Source organism: Monodon monoceros, unplaced genomic scaffold (genome assembly GCF_005190385.1).
Source record: "Monodon monoceros isolate NGI ecotype Baffin Bay Population unplaced genomic scaffold, NGI_Narwhal_1 Super_Scaffold_16, whole genome shotgun sequence".
NCBI lineage: Eukaryota > Metazoa > Chordata > Mammalia > Artiodactyla > Monodontidae > Monodon > Monodon monoceros.
The window spans coordinates 93389799-93402621 of NW_021703772.1; the positions used below are offsets into that span (position 1 = coordinate 93389799).

General features: G+C 44.2%; 1 protein-coding gene across 4 annotated transcripts in view; it reads right to left on the reverse strand.

The window, feature by feature from the left end:
• Nucleotides 1–5776: 5776 nt before the first annotated feature.
• R3HDM1 (R3H domain containing 1) overlaps nt 5777–12823 on the reverse strand; it is a 179911-nt gene continuing 172864 nt past the window's right edge. For 2 of the 4 annotated variants that reach the window (XM_029224875.1, XM_029224878.1), the window contains 3 exons: nt 8407–8489; nt 7850–7934; nt 5777–7112 (listed from right to left, as the gene is read on the reverse strand). In XM_029224875.1, the coding sequence (XP_029080708.1) occupies nt 6757–7112; nt 7850–7934; nt 8407–8489 (524 nt within the window). In that variant the 3' untranslated portion in view covers nt 5777–6756. The remainder of the gene's footprint in view (nt 7113–7849; nt 7935–8406; nt 8490–12823) is intronic. The other 2 variants (XM_029224877.1, XM_029224876.1) reach the window with 1 other exon arrangement.

Consider the following 12823-nt stretch of genomic DNA (forward strand, 5'->3'; position numbering starts at 1 on the left):
AGAGCAGGGCACGTGAATCATGTTTCTATTCCAGTTCCCTCCCATCTCCTGACAGCACTTAGGGGAAGAGGTCCAGACCAGATTAATAACCAGGATTCTCCTGATTCTCTCTCTCAAACAGTCAACAAATATTTGTTGAACCACTAATGGGTACTTGGGAATACAACCACAAGCAAGGTAAGATCTTTGATCTCATGGAATTCGTATTCTAGTGGTAGAGACAAAATAAACAAACAAAAGATCTGACAGTGATGATAAGCAGAAAACTGAGATAAAGTGATTGTGTTTGGGTGGCTACATTAGACTGGGTGGCTCATAAAGGCTTTTCTGCTGAAGTGACATTTATATGAAAGATAAAGGTGCTGGTCAAGAACAGAGCATTCCAAAAAAGAGGGAAAGAACAAGCACAAATGTCCTGGGGTGACATAAGATCAGAGATGTAGGCAGGGCTAGATTGAGTTTTGTAAACCAAGATATTTTAATAATAGGAGGTCACTGAGGGATTTGGGGCATGGGAAATGACATAAGTTGTTTTAGATCTTTTAGATCATTCTGGCTCTGTGAAGATATGGGAACAAGAGTGGAAGCTGCGAGACTGGTTAGGAGGGCCATTTCAGTTCAACACAGGATGATGACAGCTTGGACCAGGGTGGTGGTAATGAAGATGAAGAGAATCCTTAGTATCCTGAGGGAAACTTCAGGATTTGGTTTGGAGGCCAAGTCAGTGGGGATTTTTTTAAACTTTTTTTTTTTTTGTCTGCGCTGTGTGGCTCGCGGGATCTTAGTTCCCCGACCACGGATGGAACCCGTGCCCCATGCAGTGGAAGCATGAAACCTTAACCTCTGGATGGCCAGGGAAGTCCCTCAATGGGGATTTTTATTGGGTATTTGTGCTTGTGGTAAATTGTTTCCAAAGATGACTGCAACCATTATCTTCCATCCTACATGCCTTTTTGTTGCTTCTCTCATCAAGAGGTAGGGTTTATTTCCTCTGCTGTGAGTTGACCCTATGACTTTATTTGGTTGTGCCAGGTCTTAGTTGCGGCTCGCTGGCTCCTTAGTTGTGGCATGCGAACTGTTAGTTGCAGCATGCACGTGGGATCTAGTTCTCTGACCAGGGATCGAACCCAGGCCCCCTGCGTTGGGAGCACAGTCTTAACCACTGCACCAACAGGGAAGTCCCAACCCTATGACTTTTTAAAACGACATCTGGGACTCCCAGACTGTTACCCCAAAACTGGGTTTGCCTCTTGGTGCGTGTCCAGCCAAAAGACACAACCAAGACAAAGACTGGGAGAAGGAAGGATTTATTATTGCAGCAAATAAAGAGAACACCAGGGATCTTTCCCAAAGCAGTGTCTCCCCAAACAGCAAAATTGGGTACGTTTTAAGCTAAGGGTACATACATATTCGTGAAAAGGCTTGTGCAGAGAAGAATTCAGCACAGACAGAACTGGGGCAAAGGTTGACTGAAGTCATGAAGGTCAGGAAAGGTCAACATCATTATTCCATCCTCCACCTGTGTGGGAGGCTTACTTCCTGCAGAACTCAAAGATATGTTTCAGATTGCTAGGTACATCCCTTGAAGAGGAAATAGGACTCTGTTTTATCACTGAACTATTCTTTTTCTCTTTTTTTTTTAAAGATTTAATTTTATTTTTGGTTACGTTGGGTCTTTCTTGCTGCGAGCAGATGCTGTGGCGAGGCGGGGGCTACTCTTCGTTGCGGTGTGCGGGCTTCTCCTTGCTGTGGCTTCTCTTGTTGCGGAGCACGGGCTCTAGGCGTGCGGGCTTCAGTAGTTGTGGCTCGTGGGCTCAGTAGCTGTGGCTCGTGGGCTGTAGAGTGCAGGCTCGGTAGTTGTGGTGCACGGGCTTAGTTGCTCCGTGGGATGTGGGATCTTCCTGGACCAGGGATCGAACCTGTGTCCCCTGCACTGGCAGGTGGATTCTCATCCACTGCGCCACCAGGGAAGCCCCTGAACTATTGTTTCTTGACTGCTTTTCCTTTGTTTATGCATCATCTCTTAGGTTCCAGTTGATCTAGTGGTTGAGTGCTGGACAGGGGGGTTGAAATTCTGCAAGACAGCTCAATAAAGTGCTCAGGCTATCTTTACCATTGAAATAGAACTGGGAGTCTTTACTGATTTATTATCTTTGCTATTGTCACTTCTCTTGCCTGTTAACAGTTTGTTCTTTTGTTTCCTTAAGATCGTTATTACTGAGACCTGTTCAAGGGCAAGCATTGTGGCCAGGTTTACATCAAAAATGGCTTAGGCCAAAATGGCTTCTCTTATGTCAAGAAAGCCATGCTGGTTGTCTTTCTCCAGGGACCCCCTACCCTGTCTGCTTACAAGACCAGGTTTTAAGAGGCCTTTAATTATTCCGTCACAGAAAAAGAAAGAAATCCTGCCATCTGCAACAATATGAATGAACCTTAAGGGTGTTATGCTAAGTGAAGTAGGTCAGAGAAAGACAAATACTGTCTGATCTCACTTACATGTAGAATCTAAAAAAACCCTGAATTTATAGAAACGGAGAATAGATTGGTGGTTGCCAGGAATAGGGTTGGGAGGAACGGGGGAAGGAGGTCACAGGGTACAAACTTCCAGTTGTAAGATGAGTAAGTTCTGGGGAGTCAATGTACAGCATGGTGACTTATTTATAAAGTCCAGGCCATGATGCTGGAGAAAGCTATGTGGACAGAGATGCCTTGGAGGATGAGATACCTCGAGAAGAGAGCGTCCACATGGAGAACTGAGGCATGGAGCCCAGACATGTGAGTCTACTTTGGAACTTCCAGCCTAGCTCAGCTGATAGCAGGTGGAGAAGGGCCAAGCTGTCCTCGTTGAGCCTGACCCATAGGATTGGTGCTTTAAACCACTAAATTTGGGTGATTTGTTAAGCAGCAAGAGAGAACTGAAACAATGCTGTGTTTTTTTTTGTTTGTTTGTTTGTTTGTTTTGGGGGGGGCTAATGTAGTTGATGATTTATCTATTTCAATGCTTCCCCCTGCAAAGAACGAACGTCTTCAGTTTTCTGATTAGGTCCTACAGTCTTTTCCTTACACTCCTCCAATACGTTTATGCTGGTGAAATCAAACCAAAATGAATCCAAGTGTAGACACTAAAGGGGAAAATGACTTACACATATGCAAAATGCAGCCGGAGCACATGTGGCCAAGGGGAAAATGACTTACACATATGCAGAATGCAGCCGGAGCACATGTGGCCATGGGGGTAGATTTAAAAGGGCTGCTGTATCTGCCTGTTTCTCAGGCTGGTAAGGACTATAGGCTGAATGAGTGCACCTAAGTCTCTGGTTCTCTTTTAGTATCAGCTCATAAAGGCTGTGAGAATTCCAAGCAACACAGGGCCAGCTTTGAACCCTGCCACCTTCATGCTAGCGCAACACTGGTCACTAGTAGAAGATAGAATCTGTGCTCATTGCCTTTAAAGACAATACATACCACATGTCATTATCTGCTGGGCAGGCAGGAGACTGGGAATGTGGGGATCTAGCCGCCTTCACACAGGCCCTGTGGCTGGCCTCTGCTGGTCTTACGCTCGCATTTTTTCTGCTGCTGATGACGTGGAGAACCCAACTCTCTCTGCTTCCCGAGGTAGCTGTGGATGTGCTGGCTTGACTCTTCCCAAGCCACTCTGGCACTGTGGGCTCTATTGAGACCTGTAGGTTTCCACACTATTCACAGGTCACAGGTCCCTCCCTGGTGGAATAAAAAAAAAACAAACCAATTTCTTAGCTTGGGGGAGGGTTCAGATCCCTACTTTGTTGTCAGCTCAGATGACAAGCTAATTCTTTTAAATTACGGTTGGCAAACACACTTTGTACTCCAGATTCACAAAAACATACCCAATATATCCATGTTCTTTGTGGACCAAAGTCTTAAAAACCTGTAAGCCAGGATTTTCCTGGTTCAAGCCCTGGGCTGGGAAGGTCCCACATGCTGCAGAGCAACTAAGCCCATGCACAACTACGCAGCCCGCACTCTAGAGCCCGCGAGCCACAACTACTGAGCCCACGTGCTGCACCTACTGAAGCCTGTGCACCCAGAGCCTGTGCTCCACAAGAGAAGCCACCGCAATGAGAAGCCCGAGCACCGCAACAAAGAGTAGACCCTGTTCGCCGCAACTAGAGAAAGCCCGTACACAGCAACGAAGACCCAGCACAGCCAAAAAAAAAACAACAAAAAAAACCCGTAAGCCATATTCTCAGTTTTCTAATACATAAGGTAGCAGAAATGCCCACAAAGTTATTAAATACCCTCTATCATCCCCCAAGGGGCTGCTGGAGCTGCTAATATTGGCACGGGTAAGAATAACTCATCTTACTGATAGAAGTACTACCTTCCCCTAAATATGGTCAGTGCTCTGGGAAAACCCACAGCCAGGACTGTGGGACATCTGAAGCTGCCTTTAGGAAGGTTTAGGGTATGGGCCAAATCACACCTTTAAATGCCTCCTGTGTATGCTTCTTCCTCCCATCGTTCTTCTATAGATGAAATCAGATTTTAGATCAAAACAGGAGAAAATAGTGTAGGGAATGCGTGCATAGTTTTGTAACGTGTGTGGTGGTGGGGTGATGTCAACAGTATTCCCATGTGACTGTCGGGGGACAGGGGTGGAGTAGCCTTACTCCGCTTTCCTCTGGACAGTCTTCAGCTCCTCCAGGGTAAACCAAGGGTCTAGAGCAAAACTTTTAGGTGTAACGTACAGCACGATGACTAGTACTGTACTAGTACAAATGTACTGTGTTGTACATTTGAAAGTTGCTAATAGATCTTTAAAAAGTCCAAAAAAAGAAACCTTACATAGGTTTACCAGGCTTACTGCTGCAAAAGTTAAAGAGAATATTCAGAGAATTGAAATAGACCATAGGATTGTAGTTTTGTTTCCACCCCCATGATTAAATAATAATTCTTGCTGCAATGTTGGACCTAATTACATGTCCTCTCCATCTCTGACTCTCTACAGTCAAAAATTAAATTCACCAGTCCTCGAAAGTGAGCGATTTTCACAGTCCTCACTCTTCTTTCTCTGTGTATGGCTCCTTAATCTGACATGGTTTGAAGGCAGCTCCCACTTCTCCCAGGAGCACAACATTCATAATTGGAATGCACCAGCTTGTGGGGAAGTCCGGGATTCCCCGGGACGAAGTAGGGCTTTGCGAATGCTCTAGAAGGAGTGAACATCTGCACCAGAGCCTGGTTAACACCTACTGCTCTAGAGTTGCAAAGTAAACCCCTAGCCTGGGCTGGAAGCCAGTCAGGCTGATGGCTGACTGCCCTGCCTCCGACCCCTACTCTGGGTTTCTCAGCGGTTTGACTTTGCTGGGCTAACAAATGGTGAAAGCTTTCTATAAAGTATTTGAGCTAAACGGGACAACTGGGTGCTCAAAATACCAGCTAAAAACACAAATTCTTTACCGAACCGAACATAATGTTCTATTTTCATTGTAGATGAAATGTTCTATTTGTTCCTATTTTCATGTTCTATTTTCTGACTATAAGTTTGTTCATACTCAAAATTGTCTACAATTGACTGGAATTAACTTCTGAGAGAACGAAATGACATGAGTCATACCCACAAGAAACACTCCCACAGAGAAAGTGATGCTTTGTGGAATATTTGTAAAACGAGGCAGTTTACTGTCTTTCATCTTCCTTAAGTCTGAAATTGAAATCTTCAAGACAGGTTAAGTCTTCAACACTGACTCTCATTGAAAAACATGATTTTAATTTACAAAAGACAAAGTGGGTATACATTTGTAAACATTTATTCTCTTGAACTGAAAAAGGCTTGCATCAGCACACATTGTACAGCCTTGCGAATTGAAAAAAAGGTTCCTTGTTCATAAGTGCAATGAATCTTTGATGTCCAGTGATCCGCTGCAAACAATGAAAACACATTCTAAACCACTTGAAGAAGTTTCCAGCATTCATCAAATGCATTTCCTCAGGTGACAAAAAAATCCACAAGGAAGGGAATGAAAATAAGTGGCATTTAATTATTGGAGGGAGATGTAAAAAAAAAAAAGAAGTGGAAGTATTTTCCTGCCTAGGATGATTCCTATTCCCCTTTGAACCTAAGTGGTTTGATTAAGAGGCGTTAAGAACATAATTTAATTTACCCTTAATATTCATATGACCTAAGTGTATAAGGAAAAGACCCTACGAGGGAGTTCTCTATTTTCTGGAAATTGTTTCTGTGTTTAGAGATACAGGGGAAGAGTAATTTTCTATTTGTGGGCTCTCCTTAGTCACCCTCCAGCCCCCCAAAGACAGTGCATGGTTGTGACTTGGTTATTACGCTCCTGCATTCTTTTTCCCCCAAATTCTATGTTGGGTCGCACTGTGCTGGCTGCAAAAAAGGAAATACAGGTTTGCAACTGGTCGTAATCATTCTGAAGAATGATTTGCTGTACAACAGAGCTTTGGATCTGATACAAGAATTCAGAAATATAAAACAAAATAACTATAAAAGTTAGGAGGCAGTTGAACAGCATTTCCTCAGAAAAAGCTGCTAACTCTGTATCATTCCGATGTGGATTCCTACAGTCATTTGGGGTGAATGTTCCCCCCTTTGCTGGATCACTGGCCTGTCTTCAGAAGTTGTTAACGCCACGACCACACATCCTAGGAGTCTCTATCATGATAACATAACAGAAGCTCCAAATACCAAGCCAGTTAAAGATGGGCGAGGACGGGGGAATCACAAAGGCCATGGGTCCAAGGTGGCTGTTACTGAGAACTTGCCCTTTCCAAAATGTGAAAGTCATAGTGCTTCTTGCTCGTTCTCAGCTTAAACTTGTTAACCGAGTTAATCTGTTTCTTCAGAGCATTCTGCGCGGCGGAGATGGAGGGGAATGTGGCTAAGACAGTGTACGTGGAGGCCAAGTCACTGGGTTTAGAGCGTTCGGGGTTGACAGTGCTGTCCCCGCTGCCACAGCAGAGGGGGTGACGACGCGGCTGGGACTGGGGGTCCCGGAGCCACCGGATCTTGGCGCCAATTTTAAAGAGTTCCCCAAAAAGCTTCTCGGCTTCCACGCGAGTTATTCCATCTGGTAGTTCAGTAATTTCCAAGACCTTCCCAACAACTAGAATGGAAAAGGTGTACAATTAATAACCCCTGTTACCCACAGGTGGGCAAAAAGTACTGCAGACACAAATATGACACAGGAAACGAACATAACTTTCTGAAACCATTCAAATCCACAGAGTTATACGTGTTACGGCCGTCTTCTAAACACTTCCTACCTACTCCTCAGGCGGCCACACTGGCAGCCTCACGTACAAAACGCAGCCTGTGCAGTGGCGTCTCCAAACTAGGTGTGTGATCCTGGGCACACAGGTTCCTGCACTTTTAATTCCCATTGTAAAACTGCACAGGATCTTTAAAAGAGCACCTGCCCTAACGCCCCCAAGGCTGTTGAAAAGCAAGTTAAGGTACCGACTTGAAAACACCCTGCCATAGAAAGGCAATGTATTTTGTGTCGTTCAGCCTGTCGCCTAAAGGGTGTAAGGACTATTTCCTTTCTCAAAGAATGCAGAGGCAACGCGTTTCATTCTACCTGTTCCTCTCTCACATCTCTTTTGAATCCCTTTGGTCCCTTCACCCCTCCTAAACCCACCTGTACCTCAGTACTCTCAAATTCTGAAACGAGACGGAATCAAAAGAACACGTTCAAGAACCCTACATTATAGATGGCATAATTTTCTAAGACTCTGTGCAGGACTCTAGAAGAGGAAAACCCGTTTCTGTGGTGTGGCAGTTTTACTGACTGTCAGGCCAACAGTTTGTAGAACCACATCCAGATGCCTCTTGGGGACACACCTGCTTCTCCTGCACCAAGGTCGGTGGATGCGGCTTTTTTAGCTTGTTTCCTTCCTCGGTTTCCATGCCTGCTGCCAGACTGACCCTGAAAATCCACAAACATGAATAATAAGGTTAACGATGCCGCAAAACGTGACTGCAATTGTTCGACCGCTTAACGCATAACCATACTCGGTCTGGGTTTTCTACTTCAGCAGAAAAAAACCCCAGTTCCAGGCCTTCTGAATTCTGCCTCGGCGGCAGGGGTACTTTGGCCTGTCACTATCCCCAGTCACTTGCCGAACAGTCTTTTGTAAGTGAGAGCGCCCAATGGCCTCCACCGCCCCCCAATATCTGGACTGCGCTCAGGGACCCCTGCTCTGCCAAGCGGCCCACCACCTTCTCCCTCTCCCTGCTCTCGGACAGGCCAGGACAACACCGATGCGTCCACTGGCCCAGGCACACAGTTCTCATTAGCGCGGTGCCAACTCGGGGGCCAGGGCACTCCACACTCTCAGCAACAGAAGCATGGCGCTCTGCCAACAAAGCCCAGGAGGTCAGACAGCAGGCTCTCACACCTGTTGGGCTGGTATGTGTCCGTGCAGAACAGCAGGAGGGTTGTACTGCAGGGGCTGGCCAAGTAACGGGTATCTGGCATCTCCTGAAAGTTGATAAAAAACGATTTTTACGTTTTCCTTGGGTATGAAGTACTTCTCAGTTTTCTCAACTGTCTCAGGATGAGACGGGGAAACATGTTTAGTATAATAAAATAGTGTAGGTGTTGACATATTTTTTAAAAAGAATTAAAAGCCTCCATCTAGCCTTTAAAGAGCTGGGGTAAACTTCTGAAAGGACTAAGAACTAATAACAATGGTTATGAGGGAGGTTAAGTGGTACGAGCTGGGGAGACAGGTTAGCACGGCGAGAACAGCTCCGTAAACCTTAACATTCTATGAGAAATCCACCAAAGTAACTGTAATAGCTCATTACGCCCACTTGAGATGCTAAAATCCGCATTTTTCTCTGATGCTTAAAAATTAACAGAAGTTACATTTCAGGGGATGGAAAAAAACCTTGGAAAAACATGAAGCTCTCTATCCAAATTCATTATTAATTACTATAAACATATACATTTATACATATACATATCCTCATGCAAACATTTTTCTAGGCTTAATCAATGGGTATATTTACATTCTAGGTCTTGGGTCTGCTCTTAAGCTCTCTTTAAATGAAAGTCTGTAACAATATTTATAATGTAAACTTGCTTAGAAAGACTGGCATAGTTCCTCAGTGTTACTCATGAGCAAGCAACCCCTTCCTAAATCAACAAGTGAGGGGTAGTCAGGATGGAGATACTCCAATTATTTTCTTTCACGCATGAGTGCCTATGTCATCCCACGGAAAGGGCTTCATAAATGCTGACTGCAAAAGCCTTGTCCTGGAGAATAATGTTCTCACTTGTTATATTCTCATTTTATTTTAACTGTAAATCCCCCAATGTAGCACATTCAGTGTCTGGAGAAGGGTTATGCGTAGCTACTAGGACAGCATCTTCAGGAAATCATACAGTGCTTCTCCTGACACTTTCCTAACAGAGAGAACCAAGGCATGAACCTCCTGTCACTCTTCTTTTTCTTTTTTTTTTTTTTTTTGCGGTACGCAGGCCTCTCACTTTTGTGGCCTCTCCCATCGCGGAGCACAGGCTCCGGACGCGCAGGCTCAGCGGCCATGGCTCACAGACCCAGCCTCTCCGCGGCATGTGGGATCTTCCCGGACCGGGGCACGAACCCGTGTCCCCTGCATCGGCAGGCGGACTCTCAACCACTGCGCCACCAGGGAAGCCCTGTGGGGCTCTTTTCTGATGAACACTTTTGGGGTGCTTGGGCAGCTCCCTGGCAGAATACACCCAGGACATACTTGCTCCATCCCAAACAATAGTTGAAGGGAAGATATGACATGGAGGTTTAGCACTGAGATCAGAGATGCAATTTTAAGCATGAAGATGTATAAAAAACAGTTGCAAAGAAGTCGGAGTTGGGTTTCCCTGGTGGCGCAGTGATTGAGAGTCTGCCTGCCAATGCAGGGGACACGGGTTCGTGCCCCGGTCCGGGAAGATCCCACATGCCGCGGAGCGGCTGGGCCCGTGAGCCATGGCCGCTGAGCCTGCGCGTCCGGAGCCTGTGCTCCGCAACGGGAGAGGCCACAACAGTGAGAGGCCCGCGTACCGCAAAAAAAAAAAAAAGTCAGAGTTAAGTTCAGGCCTATGGAGCAGTATTCTTTGCAAATACAGAGATGAGACTGTAGTCAGCAACAGCCAGAGACCCCTCCTGGTAGGCTATTATTGCCACATACTCTTTCAATCCACACACTGTTTCAATTTATTTTTTTATAACGTGCTTTATTTTTCTAGTTTATTAAAGTTATTTGGTTTTGTAAAAAACGTGGAAATAAGAGAATTATAAAGGAGAAGTTAGAGACCACCCTGGTAATTCCATTACTTCTAACATTTTGGTGTATATCTTTCCAGTCTTGGTTTTATGTATGTGTGCTTACACATGTATATATGTGTGCATTTTGTAATTCTTTGAAAAACCTGAGATATAATTAACGTAAAATAAAATACACATCTTTAGTGTTGGGTTTGATGAAATCTAACTATTGTAAAAGTTCATGTAACCATGACCCAGAGAGAAGAGTATTTCCATCTCCTTGGAAGTTCCCTCAAGCTCCTTTTCAGTCAATTCCGTATCTCATTCACACCACAATCTGAGTGCTAACATCGCAGCTTAGTTGCCTACAGTTGGATTTCATAAAATTAGAATCATGTCTTCTTTTTATGTCTGGTTTGCTTTTTGCTTAACACGACTTGGAGATTCATCCGTGCTGTTGCATGCCAGTGGTTTGCTTTGTTCATTTTTATTGCTGAGCTGTAAGCAATACTACATTTTTTTTTATCCAACCTCCTAATGGTGGACATTTGGGTCACTGTCCAGTTGGGGCTGTTATAAGAAAATAAAGTTGTTATAAATGTACTTGTACAAGTCTGCACAGACATGTCTTCATTTCTCTTGGGTAAATACCTAGGAGTGGAACTGCTGCACTGTAAGGTAAGTGATTAACTTTGTAAGAAACTGCCACATCTTTTTCCAAAGTGGTCATATCATTTTACGCTCCCACACCAATGTGTGAAAATGTTGGTTGCTCTGTATCTTCACCAACATTTGGTTTTGTTAGTCTCTTTGACTATAGCCATTCTAGTGGGGGTGAGCGGTATTTCACTGAGATTTTAATGTTCCTTTCCCTAATGAATGATGCTGAGCACCTTTTCAAGGGCTTATTAGACATCTGTTTATCTTCTTTTTTGAAATGTCCATGTAACTTGTTCCTTTTTTTTTTTTTAAACATCTTTATCGGAGTACAATTGCTTTACACTGTTGTGTTAGTTTTTGCTGTATAACAAAGTGAATCAGCTGTACGTATATATATACATATATATATATATCTCACCATATCCCCTCCCTCTTACGTCTCCCTCCCTCCCATCCTCCCTACCCCACCCCTCTACGTGGTCACAGAGCACCGAGCTGATCTCCCTGTGCTATGCGGCTGCTTCCCACTAGCTATCTATTTTACATTTGGTAGTGTATATAAGTCAATGCTACTCTCTCACTTCATCCCAGCTTACCCTTCCCCCTCCCCGTGCCCTCAAGTCCATTCTCTATGCCTGTGTCTTTATTCCTGTCCTGACCCTAGGTTCTTCAGAACCATTTTTTTTTAGATTCCATATATATGTGTTAGCATACGGTATTTGTTTTTCTCTTTCTGACTTACTTCACTCCGTATGACAGACTCTAGGTCCATCCACCTCACTACAAATAACTCAATTTCGTTTCTTTTTATGGCTGAGTAATATTCCATTGTATATACGTGCCACATCTTCTTTATCCATTCATCTGTCAATGGACACTTAGGTTGCTTCCACGTCCTGGCTACTGTAAATAACTTGTTCTTTAAAAATCACTCACTGTACTATGACTACTTCCCCTCTTAATGATTCTTTAAGACATTATTTTCAGATTATTGTACAGAATTACTTATAGGGAGATATATATATCCATAATCTAATGAATCTCCTTACTAATGGACATTTAGATTGTTTTTGAACTTTTCTGGCATAGAATAAGCTCTTCTGTGCACAAACCATTGTGTACATTATCCTTACGATAAATTCCAGGAAATAAAATGAATGGTTGCCGTGTTATGTTATAGTCATCTGCTTGAGTTTCTGTTCCTCCAACTAGACTGAGGGTTGATGCCGATGAGGTCTTGGCCTTATATTCATCTTTGTACGTCTGGGGCACAGTAAGTCCTCAATATTTGTTGAATAAATTTTTGAATAAACTCTTGGTATATTAGTCTAATACAGAAATTAGAAATACAAAACAGATACCACATAGCCTATTACTACTACAGAGGAATGGAGCTGAAGAATAAGTCAGTCATTTTAATTCATCATGCAATTATTATAAGTAATTAATAAATTAGGAATTAATTAATTAAATTGGGGGGGTGGCGCAGGCTGTGCAGCATTCCGGATCTTATCTCCCTGACCAGGGATTGAACCCGTGCACCATGCAGTGGAAGCATGGAGTCTTAACCACTGGACTGCCAGGGAAGTCCCAGTAATTAATTTTTTTTTTTTTTTTTTTTTTTGCTGTACGCGGGCCTCTCACTGTTGTGGCCTCTCCCGTTGCGGAGCACAGGCTCTGGACGCGCAGGCTCAGAGGCCATGGCTCACGGGCCTAGCCGCTCCGCGGCATGGGGGATCTTCCCGGGCACGAACCCATGTCCCCTGCATCGGCAGGCGGACTCTCAACCACTGCGCCACCAGGGAAGCCCAGTAATTAATTATTAATTGTGATGAAACCTTAAGGTTAGGAGAGTGAATGGTAATAAATAAAGATGCCTGAGTGAGGTGAAAATGCAGTCCTG